Source organism: Palaemon carinicauda, chromosome 28 (genome assembly GCF_036898095.1).
Source record: "Palaemon carinicauda isolate YSFRI2023 chromosome 28, ASM3689809v2, whole genome shotgun sequence".
In the NCBI taxonomy this organism is placed as follows: domain Eukaryota; kingdom Metazoa; phylum Arthropoda; class Malacostraca; order Decapoda; family Palaemonidae; genus Palaemon; species Palaemon carinicauda.
The window spans coordinates 34,457,752-34,474,434 of record NC_090752.1 but is presented as its reverse complement, the minus strand read 5'-3'; the positions used below and the strand labels follow the sequence as shown (position 1 = coordinate 34,474,434).

At 32.8% G+C, this 16,683-nt stretch overlaps 1 protein-coding gene across 1 annotated transcript in view; it reads right to left on the bottom strand.

Annotated features, from left to right (window-relative positions):
- Rtel1 (Regulator of telomere elongation helicase 1) overlaps window positions 1–16,683 on the bottom strand; it is a 265,901-nt gene that overhangs the window by 118,663 nt on the left and 130,555 nt on the right. Inside the window, exons 11-13 of the mRNA XM_068351830.1 lie at window positions 2,710–2,843; window positions 2,482–2,572; window positions 2,080–2,195 (exon numbers count right to left, since the gene is read on the bottom strand). Of these exons, the coding sequence (XP_068207931.1) occupies window positions 2,080–2,195; window positions 2,482–2,572; window positions 2,710–2,843 (341 nt within the window). The remainder of the gene's footprint in view (window positions 1–2,079; window positions 2,196–2,481; window positions 2,573–2,709; window positions 2,844–16,683) is intronic.

Genomic DNA, 16,683 nt, shown 5'->3' with positions numbered 1-16,683 from the left:
TGTCTACCGGGAACACAAGTCATGATAACATTATTAGAGTCATTCCATGTTATAAATTAGGTTTAATATCATGTGAAATTGATGTTCAAATAATTGTTAAAAATTGTACTGTGTGCAATATCATTACAAAATACAATGCCGTCGTTTGGTAAATCCAGAAATCTACGGTATATTTGTCTGCCTTTTTATGTTAATTTTTCACATGTTTTATCTCATTCACAAATATAAGCCTTTATATATACTATTAACACTTATAAACCAATTATACATTCTTAAAACACATTTCAAGCCAAAACTTGCTTTTCCTTTAGACATCATTGGGTATATGTAAACGAAATAAATTCAAACCTGAACACTCATTAACAAATGCACTGCTTAGCCAGGCTACGTAGTTGACCAAACTGTATGTCTATCTACTGTAGCCACAAGGAATAGCTGTACTCAATATAAACTAGTTGTGTTTCACCTGCCGATATCCACTGATAATGATCGTATCATAAGATAACAACATGTGTTTCACCTGCCGATATCCACTGATAATGATCGTATCATAAGATAACAACATGTGCTTCACCTGCCGATATCCACTGATAATGATCGTATCATAAGATAACAACATGTGCTTCACCTGCCGATATCCACTGATAATGATCGTATCATAACATAACAACATGTGCTTCACCTGCCGATATCCACTGATAATGATCGTATCATAAGATAACAACATGTGCTTCACCTGCCGATATCCACTGATAATGATCGTATCATAAGATAACAACATGTGCTTCACCTGCCGATATCCACTGATAATGATCGTATCATAAGATAACAACATGTGCTTCACCTGCCGATATCCAAATGTAAGTCCTTTCCATTGCTTACTTTGTAAGCTCTTTGGTACTACCATCAATGCTTTCCAAATCAGCTGATCAAGGGAAACCACCAAATTATTATTTTCTCTCTTGCTAAGAGACTTTTATATTACTGAACTTGAACTATTATTCTTATTTTACTATATAAAAGTTATGAATTTTTGGTGAAAATACTTTTCTAACATTTTATTTGTTGTCAATTCTAATGGCATATCAAAGTTTATTGGTGTGTTATCCCTCCTACCGATACACTGTAATTATATAGTCTATCTCTATGATACTTGATTACAAAGCTTAGAAAATTATTGACCCTGACGTAATCTTCTATTTCTTTATGTAATAATGTATTAACATATCAGTAATATTCTGTTTAACATCATTTGTAACAACCACGGTAATTGTTCACGATCATATAAAAGTTAAAAGGTAAGCAATACAACTGCTGTTATTCAAATCAGTTAATCATAACAAAACACCCATTGTTATCCAAATCAGTTATTCATAACAAAATACCTGTTGTTATTCAAATCATTTATTTATAACAAAACAGCTGTTTTTTCAGTAAGGATTCTTATATCATTCATTTGCTTTTACCTTTCTAATTTATTGAACTAGAAGTTGGGATAAAGAGGTGGAGAAAAAGGGTAGTTTATTATAACTTGGTCTCAATAAAGGAACATGCATAATACACGATACATGATATGATAAATTTCTATTGATGAAAATTTGGTGCTCATAATATGGAAAATTGCAAAGGTTACAAGACTACAATGAGTATTACTGTCATTTTATTTTATCAATTTTAAGCCAAAAATAATTATCTATAGCAAAATTGATTAAAATATGAAAAATATAGATTTACATATATTGAAAAATTTATGCTGCAGAGGGAGCAGTAAGTAAATGGTGATATGGCAAGGGATTCCTGTTGCGGACTCCTCTATATAGAGGGTTACCGATTGCATATGAACTTGATATTTTTCATATTTCCATTATTGCTCATTACAGTAATAATTTTTCAGCATAAAAATTAATAAACCAAATTACAAAAATACTGCAAATACTCATGTAACACTTGCAATCTTGCATATTGTGAAAGTACCAAACTTACACCATAAATCCATAAAATTGGATTTTAACACATCTTGTGTACCATGAGAGTTAATTTTTTTGGGCCCTTTTTTGAAATTACTGTACAGGTAATTACCTATTTTGGTAAGATGAATTAAGATCAAAGCCATCAGGTCCCTTACATATTGTACCAACCCAGACTTGATGTTTCTCAATGATGTGAGGGTTTTCAAGTTGAACTGGAAAAGAGATCTGTAAAAAATAGAATAAAGTCTTAAAGAGTTAGAGTAAAATAAAAACAATGCACTCTTTACTTCAACTAGTATATGATAGCAAAAGCTTTGGTTGTGCTGGATCCTATACACATAAAATTTCTTTGCAATCTTTTGTCAGAGCTATAAAATGTTTAGTTTAAATAGTTGAACAAAACATCTTTCTTTTATAACAAATTAAAGTTGCAATCTCAAATAGGAAAATATGACAAGATCTTACACAAGACCTTAAAAGTTCTTAAAATACAATATATACGAAAACTAACCTGCAGTTCAGAGACAAATGACTGCATAGGTGACAATGTTCCACTTGTGAGCAGGACACACTTCACTCCTTGTTCAGTCAATTCTTTCATTCTGTAAAATACAACTATATCATTTTAGAACTGTCTTCAAGAACTACATTTTCTATAAGGAAAAGATTCAAAACAACAATCACCTCATGGTGTTATCAAGAGCCTTGGGATGTAAGTCAACATTTTAAAAACACTTACCCAAAACCTGGATTAAAGCACCAGTAGGATATGACACGTCCAGCCTTTGAGTCCAGCGTGTTGGGTTTGTTTGCACCCCACCCACTATCTTGCCGCCCACTAGGCTTCTTCTTCTCCTCTAAATTGACATGAACCTAAAACACAAATAGGTAAATTAAATATTGTAAGGTAAAATCTTACAAATTTCAAGGCATTTGGATTAAGTCCTTTCATTTCTATGATTTTACTCTTTTTAGTCTACACATACCATACTATTAAGACTTTATATATTTACCACTTGTTTGCAGGGATCTTTTTCTGTTACTCAATGTCTTAAAAAGAACAGGATGTTGTTTGCAGGACTACTTTTCTGTTATTCATTCTGTCTTTAAAGAACAGGATGCACAGAGTTCTATAGTTAGTTCAGCTTAATATCATGACAGAAATGCCCCTGTGATAATAAAGCTGAAATGCAGATTATGAATGCAGCTCAATTCTGTGCAACATAGGGTAAATATATTTGATAAGTTCATGCGGAAACAAAAAGCCAATCTCTTGTTTTTCTAAAGCCATATCTACCCTGTGATAGTTCTCTAAAAAAGCCACATTGACAATGAAATAACAGACATTCCCTTATCTTTAGAAAGACATGTCTATACTACCTCCCTAAATAATGAAGAGCAGAGGAGCAAGTATCTGGGACTGTATGTATGTATGTGTGTGTATGTGTATGTATGTATGTATGTATGTATGTATGTACGTATGTATGTATGTATGAATGCAGTAATCCCTGCCTATTCATAGATTAAAATTTGAGATATCACGGATTTGTGCATTTTTGTATAGTTAAATTATCTACAAATATTGGAGAAAAATTTATATATTTGTGAAATATTTTTCTTTCATTTCAATATATAAATAACAGATCGGAACACATTTTTCCCTTTAATCTCATGCTTATTTATTTACAATTAATTTCATATCAATAAGTACACTTTCAAGTTACAAAAGCACAAAGAACATTACTTTATTGTATGCACTATATAAACACACAATGCTACTACGCATATCAGACACATTACTGTAGCACCATATTTTTCTTTAACTTCGATAAATAAATAACAGATTGTAAAATATATTTTCCTTTTAATCTCATGATTATTTATTTAGTTCTAATTTTACACCGATAAGTACTGTACTGTACATTTTCAATTTAAAAAACACAATGAACAGAACTGTGTTGTATGTATGTATGAACGCACAATTCTACTGGACATATCAAACACAATAGCGATTTATTTTTTCTTAATTTCAGTAAACAAATAACCGATTGTAAAATATTTTTTCCTTTTAATCAAATGATTATTTAAATACAATGAATTTTATATCAAAAAGTACAATTTTCAAGTTAAAAAACACAATAAAAAAAACTATTGTATGTACGAAGGCAAAATGTTACTACACATATCAAACATTATCAATATATTTTTATTTCATTTCAGTAAACAAATAAAACTGTAACATATCTTTCCTTTTAGTCCAATAATTATCTATTCACAATTAATCTTACATCAATAAGAACATATTTAAGTTAAAAATCACAATGATCTGTACTGTGTGGTGTGCACGAACACAATGCTGCTGTGTATGCATATCAAACGCATTAGTGATCTTTTTTTCTTTCACTTTGATAAAAACATAACAGATCGTGACATTTTTCCTTTTAGTCTAATAATTATTTATTTTCAATTAATTTTTCATCAATTAGTACATATTCAATTTGAAAAACCAATGAACCACTCTCTCTCTCTCTCTCTCTCTCTCTCTCTCTCTGTGTGTGTGTGTGTGTGTGTGTGAAAAGATACAACATCACTTAATGAGGCAATTTCTTTACATACGAAATAGCAAATACTTGGAATAGAATTCCAGCGGATGTAGTAAACAGTAACACGTAAACAAGTTCAAGAATAAGTTAGACAAGATCATAAAAACAATGAAAGCTTAAACTAAATCCCTCTACCAAAGAGCAAATAGTCTCCGCGGATGGACCAAAGCTTAAACTAAATTGCTCTACCAAAGAGCAATTAGTCTCTGCGGATGGACTAAAGCTTAAACTAAATCGCTCTACCAAAGAGCAAATAGTCTCCGCGGATGGACTAAAGCTTAAACTAAATCCCTCTACCAAAGAGCAAATAGTCTCCGCGGATGGACTAAAGCTTAAACTAAATCGCTCTACCAAAGAGCAATTAGTCTCTGCGGATGGACAAAAAAGTCTTTGAGATATCCAAAATCACTGTAACTCCTTTAACACAACATACAAACACACACACACACTCACTCTCTTTCACTCTCTCTCTCTCTCTCTCTCTCTCTCTCTCTCTCTCTCTCTCTCTCTCTCTCTCTCTCTCTCTCTCTCTCTCTCCATTATATATATATATATATATATATATATATATATATATATATATATATATATATATATATATATAATATATAAATATATAAATACATTATATATATATATATATATATATATACATTATATATATATATATATATATATATATATATATATATATAAAATATATAAATACATTATATATATATATATATATATATATATATATATATATATATATATATATATATATATAAATATATATATATATATATATATATATGTATATATATATATATATATATATATATATACACAGTCAAGACTCGGTTTTCGAACGTCTCAGATCTCGAAAAAATCGGAGTTCGAACAAAGAATTCAAGATTTTACTGCTTCAGATGCCAAACAAAATTTTGGAACTCTAATAACCCTGAGATGATCCGAGACAACCCGACGACGCAAATCGGATGCCGACTGACGCTCTCTAGCGTCATCTTTAGTATGCAACCAGTGTATGCGGACATGTTCATTGTGGTTTATGAAAATATGGACTGCATTTTGCATTTTGCGTAGTGTATTAACCCCTGACCATGCCTCCAAAGAGAGCAAGTGTGAGTAGTAAAGCTGGCGGTGATGAAAAGAGGAAAGTAGTGTGCAAAACTATTGAGTTTAAGAAAGAGTTGATAGCGAAATATGAAACGGGTGTGCGTGTCTGATTTAGCCAAGGAGTTTGGCTTGGCAAAATCAACAATAAGCATCATCCTAAAAAATAATGACGCTCTTAAAGAAAGTGATGTTGCTAAAGGATCGACCATGTTTAGCAAACAAAGCCCAAAAGTATTGGAGGAAGTGGAGAAACGTTTGCATATTTTCATAAACGAGCAACAGTTAGCGGAGTGTAGTGTTAGCGAGAATGGGATTTGTGGCAAAGCAAGACAACTGTATGGGGATTTGATAAAAAATGACCCTAGCATGGTTCCTGAAGAGTTTGATTTCAAGGCAAGCAGAGGATGGGTTGAAAAGTTTAGGAAGAGAAGTGGGATACACTCCGTGGTTCGTCATGAGGAAGTAGGAAGTTCAGACAAGGATGCTGCAGGAAAGTTTAAAGTCGAGTTTGCTAATTTCATCAAGGCAGAGGAGTATTATCCCCACAAATTTTTGACTCAGACAAAACAGGGTTTTTTTGGGAAGAAAATCTCACGAAGGACTTGCATCACACGTGAGGATAAGTTGATGCCAGGTGACAAACCTATGAAGAATAGGTTTACACTCTTGCCATGTGGTAATGCTAAGGGATATTGCAAAATAAAGCCGCCTCTTGTTTATCATTCGGAGAATCCCAGAGCATTCAAAGCAAATGACATTATTAAATTGCCTGTTATGTGGAGGTCAAACACAAAGGCTTGGCTGACAAGAAAATATTTTACAGAGTGGTTGCATGAGGTGTTTGCCCCAACTGTGAAAAAATATTTGGAGGAAAAGAAGTTACCATTACGCTGCCTTCTTGTGATGAATAATGCTCCTGCCTACCCTCCAGGTTTGGACGATGACTTAACTGATGAATTTGATTTCATCAAAATCAAGTTTCTGCCTCCAAATACAACACCACAGCTCCAACCAATGGACCAACTAGTCATTGCGAATTTCATGAAATTGTATTTCAAATTAATTTTTCAACGATGCTTCGAGGTGACTAGTGACACTCAGGTAACCGTTCCAGATTTTAGTAGAAAATCATTTCAATATCTACCACTGCATCACCATCGTCAACAAAGCCTGGGACCAACTGTCATATAGGACCATGAACTCTGCATGGAGGAAATTGTGGCCGAATTGCGTTACTGAGTGCGGAAGTTTGAGGGGTTTGAGAATGTTGTTAGTACCAGCACAGCTGCTGATGTTGAGGAGGAATCTCAAGAAGATGGGCCAAATCTCAGTTTTGAGATGGACAGCAATGATGTCAAGGAGCTACTGGATGAACATCGTGCTGAACTCACCACAGAAGAACTCCTGCACCTTCAAGAGGAGCAGAAGACGTTGGAGAAGATGTCTTCTGATGAGGATGAGGGAAGGAAGGATGCCCCAACTGCTGTTATCAAAGATATGTGCGCCATATGGAACGAACTCCCGAACTTTATGGAACTGTATCACCCAGAAAGTCAGAACCAGCAGAGCTGTGTATGCTTTTAATGACCTTGTCATTAGCCCCTTTCGTAAAGTTCTTAAAAGATGGCAGAAACAAAGTTACACTAGATAAGTTCTTTACAAAAAGGAAAGAACACCCTATGGCAGTGTCTTCCCAACCAAAGAGATTTGCTAGAGAGACAACACCCACAGTCGAGTTACCCGACGTTTATATGGAAGGGGACTCTCCTTTAAAGCAATAACCTTCCTCCCTCCCTCTCCTTCTCTCCGACAACCACGTTCATTAAGCCATCTACAAATCACCAGAGGTAAAAATATTCATGCATTGGAAATTGTTATTTTTTTTTTTGGTTACAATTGGTAAAAATAAAAAATGCTTTTGAGTGATGTGTTTTTTTTTACACTATCTTTGATAGGATATATTTCCTTGAAATTTCTGCACTTTTTTCCAAAGATTTCCTTAACTCTTATCTTAACCTAGGCTAGCCTTTGATGCGTTAATTTTTTTTGCATTACAATTGGTAAGAATAAAAAATATTTTTTACGTGTTTTTTTTCACACAATCTTTGATAGGATATCTTTTAATAGAATAAAACAAACAAGCTATTTCTACACTCTTTTTTTTATTTTACACAAAAATGTAAGTAAACAAAGCTGGGGTATGAGTAGCTACAGATACGGTAATACATTCCCCAGCCTAGCCTACTCTCTTAATAGAGTATTTATGAGAAATTTGGCGTACATTATATATTACCTGCTCTCTTTATGTACAGTTCATGGTGTAAACTAATGTAAAAATCCTTAAAAAAGTTGTCTTCTAGTCTCAGAACGGATTAAAATTATTTGCATTATTTGTAATGGGAAAAATTGTTTCAGAATTCGAACAAATTGCTTTTCCAATAGCCTTCTGGAACGGATTGTGGTAAAAAACCGAGGCTAGACTGTATATATATTACGTTACGCATACAGACAATATCACAGAGATATTGAAAATGAGTATGAAACTGAAGTTGAAGCACAAATGTGCAAAATGCCAAATAAACAAATGGTGCATAGACATAAAGAAGGCTGCGCTACAAACCTGCACTGTAATAGTGTATGCCAGTCTGTCAGCAGGAACAGGAAAAATAAAAATTGAAAAATAAAAACCAAGAACTAAGAAAACTTGTCAAAGTCCCAACAATTAGAAATAAGGAACAAAGAAGTCATAGATGATGTGGTAGAAAATGGGATTAGTATCAAAGAAATACAAAATAAGGTTAAATCAAGGACAGAACACCTAGAGAGGAAATAACAGACAGAAACAGAGTTCATGAAACCGACTAGAGGAAGGGTAGCTGAGGCCAAGAGGACTGAACAACAGTCTAGAAATGTAACTAGCACCAAAAACAGATTCAGACTCTAGCAGAGGAAGAGGAAGACAAGACGTTAATTGGAGACTCTATGGTAAAGGAACGAAGGGAGCACTTCAGCCTCAAAAAGAGGAGAAAGGTAAGGTCCTATCCAGGTTCCAGTGCACAGAAGATAGAAGATCTAGTTAGTAAAATTACAACCCAGAACAAAAAGACCACTATTATTGTTCAGGCAACTGGAGATGATCTATTCCTAAAAAAGGATACTGCTGGCTAAACAGAACCTTTGGTTAAACAGCTAGAAAAAACACTTATGAAATGGCTAGAAACAAGACCAATAATTCTATAGTTATAAGTATTTTCCCAAGACTCAATGTCAGCTACTTCGCCCTCATTAAAGCCATAGGGATAAATGAAAGGCTCAAGTGCACAAGCCAGAAAAAGAATGTTAAATCTATAGATCTTTGGGACACTTCTCTAAGGCAAGAGAAAATTTATACAAAAGACAGAATACGCTTTAGTGAAGAAGGCAAGAGAGTATATGGAAACCAACTTAATCTCAGCATGTACAATTACTTACACACAGTAGACCAAGAAAAAACTAGACCCTTAGAAAAACCCTCCTACAACAAATCGAGAAAATTTGGCAGAAAACTTGGATGATGCAGATAGAAGTAAAACAAAAACACTAGTAAATCAGGGAAGATAAAGCCACAGAGGAAGAGAAAAAAGATAGAACATTTCCTCAGAGTGACAAAATCAATGCTCAGTAAGTTATAAGCAAAATGGAAAACTTTAGGGCAATGATAACTAGTGATGAACTAGATTTCATAGGCATTACCAAAACCTGGATTCAAGAAAAAACAAAGGATTTTATGAGAGAAAACGAAAACCATGGTTTCAAGCTTTTCAAGAAGGATTGCCCAATCAAAAAAGGTGGAGGGGCAATGTTCTATGTTAAAAATCACTTAAACCCCAAAGAAATTAAATTAGAAACCAAACGTGAAGTGACAGGTGCAAATATCAACACCATAAGAAAAAATATTATGTCCATACTAGTAATATACAGACCACCACATCAAACACAAGAACAGGATGAAGAGCTGTATAAACATCTTAACAACAGAAGAAAATTTAGTATTCAGTGTTTCAGTAGGTGAAAATATTGGCAAAACTGACCACAAAATATACCTCATCTAAAAGAAAGGAAAATTATAAAAAAAACTTGACTACAGCCGTAGTAACTGGATAAAACTGAAGGAATACACCAAGACTTTAGAATACGACAAAACTGGAAACATAGATACACAATGGGACTCCTTTGCAGTAATATATGAAGAAAATAGGGCTAAATGTATACAGCATAGAAAAATTTCACCAAATGGAACTTCACAACTTAGTGGTTCAACAGAGAAATAGTCAATACAATAAGAGAGACAGCAAACATAAAATCAATGGGTTCATAGCCCTCAATTCATGAAATTTCCAAGCACAAGAAGTTAAGCCGAAAAGTAAATAAACTAGTTTGAAAGGCCAAGATCAATGAAGAGAAAAGAGTGGCTTTAGCTAGTAAAGAAAAACCAAAAGAATTTTTTGCAAAGGCAAACAGTAAAAACCCAATCAAAAACCAACTAGTCAAATAAGAGACTCGGAGGGTAATTTGGAAAAGCCCAACTTATGAAAGCATTTTCACAACTGTATTCACTAGGGAAAAATCAACGACCCTCCCCAAACCAGCTATCAAATACGAAGGGTCACAACCATTAAATAGAATCACCTTTACAATGGATGATGTCAAAAAGAATATAAAAGGACTCGGTAAGTCTAAGGCACCAGGTCCTGATGATATTCATCCAAGATAGATTACAGAACTGGAAGAGATAACCCCACACTTTAACAAAATGTTCCAAAAGAGAGCCAACGAAAGATAGGCACAAAAAGGATGGAAACTAGGCAATGTTCCTCCAATCTACAAAAAGGGACCAAAAGAAGAACCTGTCAACTGCAGACCTGTGTCTAACTTCAGTGCCTTGCAAAATTTTTTAATCAATTATAGTAGATTCAATAGAACATCATATCGAGAAAAACAATCTTATGATATACAGCCAACATGGTTTTAGACAAAAAAGATCATGTGTGACAGATCATTTGGAATTTTTCCTCAACATGTTTAGCATTTATGATAAAAGCAAGGCTATAGACATCATACACCTAGACTTTCAAAAGCCTTTTGACAAAGTTCCACATAAAAAACTAATGGTCAAAATTAGAGCACTAGGCATTATTGACGAGCAAGCTGAATGGATCGAAGACTGTCTAACGAACACAAAACAGCGAGTTGTAATCAATGGAGAAGCCTCAGAATGGGCAGCTGTTACAAGCGCAGTACCTCAAGGATCCGTCCTTGGCCCATTGCTATTTCTCATCTACATTAACAACATAGATTTAGGATCAACTAGTAGAATAGCCAAATTTGCCAACAATACTAAACTAGGCATAGATGCTGTGAACTCAGATGTAGAAGCCTCAAGAGAGTATCTAACGAAGCTAGGAGAATGGTCCAGAAATGAAATCGAAAATAAGGGCCGGGAGGATGATCTGTTATTTAATTACCGAAATAAAAGTAATAATATATATATATATATATATATATATATATATATATATATATATATATATATATATATATATATATATACATACATATATATATATATATATATATATATACATACATATATATATATATATATATATATATATATATATATACATACATATATATATATATATATATATATATATATATATATACATATATATATATATATATATATATATAAATATATATAAATATACATATATATATATATATATATATATATATATATACATATATATGTATATATATAATATAAATATACATACATACATACATACATATATATATATATATATACATATATATATATATATATATATATATATATATATATATATATATATATACATATACATACAGTATATACACACACACATATATGCACATACACATATATACATATACACACACATATATACACATACACACATTATATATATATATATATATATATATATATATATATATATATAAATATATATATATATATATATATATATATATATAAATATATATATATATATATATATATATATATACACATATACATATATATATACATACACACACACACACACACACATATATATATATATATATATATATATATATATATATATATATATGTATATAATATAATATATATATACATACATATACATATATATATATATATATATATATATATATATATATATATATATATATATATATATATATATATATATATATATATATATACATATAGTGTTGGTGTGCATTAGGCTATGAAAGAAAATGAATAAATATACAATGGTATCACATTTATACAGAAAAATGGGATCCTAAGTTGTTGATTTTTTTACGATTCCAGGTAAGCTGGATTTTAGGACAGAGGATAATATGGAACTAACAGAAGAGAGACTAGGGCTTAGATTTAAATTTTGCCCTTGGGTAAAGGCAATCAAGAAGAATTCAACATATATTCGGGTGTGGTCATGACCATGGATAATTTTTCTGGTTGACCCTTCCCATAAATAAGCTCCCAAACTTCAAAAACACTGACCATACTCAATGTAAATCTTCAAAAAAAAAAAAATTATAAATCATATACATTAGGGAAGAGAATACTCTTCGACTGCCAATCTATTTTGGTTTTACTATAGAAATTCTTTAATCAAACATGGATATTTTGAGCCTCAAGTAGCCTACTTCAATGCTGGCGAGGATAATTTTTTTTTGCCTGTTTCTCTGTACTTTGTTCAACTCCATGAAAGTTTTCTATATACCAATAACCCCCCCCCCTCCCCTCCCCCCTCTCTCTCTCTCTCTCTCTCTCTCTCTCTCTCTCTCTCTCTCTCTCTCTCTCTCTCTCAGTTTTGTATCTGTGTGCCAGTGAGTGATTACACTTTTGCGACCCTATAAATATCATGATTTAACGCGGATAACAAAAGGCTATCGAGTGCAATATAGCTACAAGTTTTCGTGAATAGTCAGTGATTAGTTTGAGGTCGGAGAAGTGGGATAAAACGTCGGCATAGAATAGTTATCTTGTGAATTACTAAAAATCTAATCAAGATGGCTATGTACAACACGGGCAAGGCTTGGAGAGACATCGCTGGACTCAGCAAAAATAAATTCCATGAGTTGGCGAAACAGGAGCTCGACCGTCTGATAACAGAGGTCACTAGTAACGTCAACCAATGTGACGGAAAAATATTCGCAGACATATTGAAACAATATGATCCAATAAACTGGAGCAAATCTGCGGAAAACATCAGCAAAATAATAGAAGAAATTCCAAAGAAAATCCAAGTGTTAAAGAGACTTATAAAGAAAGTCTACATCAATCAACACATTCCATCAAAGAACAATAAGAAGTCCAATATGGTGAATATGCTGATTGATGCAATGGGAAAAAGAATGCCAAAATGGTGTAATACATGTAAGATATGGTATTCCATTAATAATCCTCAACAATTGATTAGAAAATGTGATGCCTGTCATGTCCCAACACATCCCACATGTGCTGAAATACAGCAAAAAATAAAAAATAAAGACACAAAGGTATTCTGCTCAACATGCTTAGTCTGGATAGAAAATATAATTAAGTCGAGACTAAATCTGCAAATAGTTGAAGATAAAGAAGAGGAAGAAGAAGAAACAGAAGAAGAAGAAGAAGAAAAAGAAGAAGAGAACAATGAACAGGATATGTGTAAGGATGCAGAAGAAATCATTGATATAACCTATGATGCCATCCAACAACATACTTATGAAGAAATAAATTACCAGATGGAAACAAATAATAGACCCAAGAGACTACCCGGACCTACATAATTTTAGGGAAGAGCAAGAACAAGAAAAAATAGAAAAGAAGGATATAGTCTGCAATATGCTGAAAAGAGGGAATTGCAGATTTGGCGAAAGATGCTACTACAAGCATCCAAAGATATGCCATAATTATGAAATATATGGTAAATGTGCGTATTTAGACGGATATGGAGACGAATGCAGAGATCTCCATCCAAAAATATGCAAAAACCTAAAAGAAGGAAAAGGATGCATTTACAACAAAAAATGTCGATATATGCATCCTGCAACCATGAATGAATGTAAGAAAACTCAGCAAACTGAAAAGAAAAATGAAAGCAAAAAAGAAACGAAAAAAGAAACAAAAAAGCAGGCCGTGTATATACCGCGCTTTGAACCAAGAGCCCCAAGATATGAGGCCTTTCAACCCAAACCTGCACATTTAGAGCCCAACTACAAAGAATGCATCTATAATGCCAGGGGTTGGTGCAGATATGGGGACAGTTGCAGGTATACACACACAAATAAATATGAAGGCGAAAGAGCAAATATAATAGAAAAGTTGGATTTTTTAATGGCAGAATTCCGGGAAATGAAGAAAAGAACATCATATCAGAACAGGAAGGAAGCATGGGAGAATCCATATTATTACCAATATTAAATAATGGGGATGAAACACAAACCATAATAGTAATGAATGCACAGGGTTTAGTCACGAGAAACTCTAAAAGGAAAATAGAGTTCTTAGAAGAACTAACCCAAATTGAAAAAATAGATATATTAAATATAAGTGAAACATGGTATTCCCAAGAGACTGGCAGTGATGACCAGATAAAGGGTTTCCAAACTTATAGATCAGACAGAAAAAATAGGAATCAAGGGGGAACCGCAATATATGGAAGAGACATAAATCAAGGAAAAGTATGTGAAAAATACAGCAACACAGAATGTGAATTGATTGCGGTAGAATTTGAATTTGAAAAACTAATGAATATTGTAGTTTACAGACCCCCAAACACTAAGGAGTTTGACATAATAATAGAAAAAATAGATGATATATGTAGAAACCATAAAGACTGGAATATACTCCTATCCGGAGATTTTAACTTTCCTTTCGTGGATTGGAAAGAACGGATAGAAGAAAGTGGTTGTATGTATACATATAAAAAAGATAGTAATAGTAGCGCAGAAGATAAGAGGCAATTTGAAAAGCTTCAAGATATGCTATTAGAACATAATATGCAACAAATAAACCACATTCCAACAAGAAAGGAAAATGTCCTAGATCTAGTATTTGTGAATGAGGTGAATTATGTTAAAGAAATAATAGTGTATAACACGGGAATTTCAGACCACAATGTCATAGAATTGATAGTTCATTCCAAAGCAAGTGATCACAGACTTAATAAAAGCACAAAACTTTGGGAAGGATATGGAAAATATAACTTTTACAGTAAGAATATAAAATGGTCAGAAATAAATGAAGAACTGAATAAAGAATGGAAAAATGTATTTATAAGTGATAATATACAGGTAAATACGGATATACTGTACAAAATACTGGAGAAAATTGTTGAAAAATATGTACCGAAAAAAAACAATAAACAAAAGACGTGCATACCAAGAGACAGAAGGATCTTATTTCAGAAAATTAAAAAGTGGAAGAAAAATCTTGCAAAAGAAAAAAATGTGTGGAAAATGAGGAAATAAAATGTAAGATAGAAAATGCAGAACAAAAGATTATACAGTCGAAAGAAAATGAAAAAAGGGACTTAGAAGAAAGGACACTTCAAAATATAAAAAGAAACCCCAAAGTACTTTACTCCTATGCAAAAAAGATGAATAAAAGGAGAATAGAAATAGGCCCTCTAAGAATTGAAGGACGGCTAACGAATGAAAAAAAGGAAAATATGCAACACATTAGCAGAAAAATATAAGAGTGAGTTCACGCCAAGAATTGCGAATGAGAATAATGAAACAGAAATGAGAGAAGAAAATGTTGAATATCTAACGGATATAGATATTAATGAAGCAGATATTGTCACGGCTATAAACGAAATTAAAAATGGATCGGCAGCCGGACCAGATGGAGTTCCAGCAATTTTGTTAAAAAAAACTGCAAACACTATCGCGAAGCCACTTGCAATACTGCTAAGACAGAGTATAGATATGAGCGAGATATATGTTAAACATAAATTAGCTTATATAACCCCTATCTTCAAAAGTGGATCAAGACTAGAGGCAAGCAATTATAGACCTGTTAGTCTAACATCACATATTATGAAAGTGTATGAGAGGGTAATAAAAAAGAAAATAATGAACCATTTGGTCAAAAATAATTTGTTTAATATGGGTCAACACGGTTTCGTACCTGGAAAAAGTACACAGACCCAACTGATAGCTCACTATGAAAACATATACAATAATATGATAAATGAAAAAGACACAGATGTGATCTATCTAGATTTTGCAAAAGCCTTTGACAAGGTAGACCATAACATATTGGAGAAAAAAATGAGAAAGCATAATATTGTGGGAAAGATAGGAAAATGGGTAAAAGAATTCCTGCAAAAACAGAAAACAGATAGTGGTTGCAAATGACGAGAAATCAGATGAAGCCCAGGTAATATCTGGTGTGCCCCAAGGTACGGTATTAGCTGCACTGCTATTTGTTATTATGATCTCAGACATAGACTGTGATGTTGAAAACTCCGTAGTGAGAAGTTTCGCCGATGACACAAGAATAAGTAGAGAAATTACTTGTGATGAAGATAGGAACTCACTACAAAGAGATCTAAACAAAATATATGAATGGGCGGAGATAAATAGGATGGTATTTAACTCCGATAAATTCGAATCAATAAATTATGGAAACAGAGAAGGAATGGTGTATGCATACAAGGGACCTAATAATGAGACAATCACAAACAAGGAAGCAATTAAAGACCTTGGTGTATTCTTAAATAGGAATATGTTATGCAACGACCAAATAGCAACACTGTTGGCTAAATGTAAAGAAAAAATGGGAATGTTATTCAGACACTTTAAAATAAGAAAAGCTGAACACATGATTATGCTTTACAAAACTTATGTGCGTAGTACACTCGAGTACTGCAATGTGATATGGTACCCACACTACCAAAAGGATA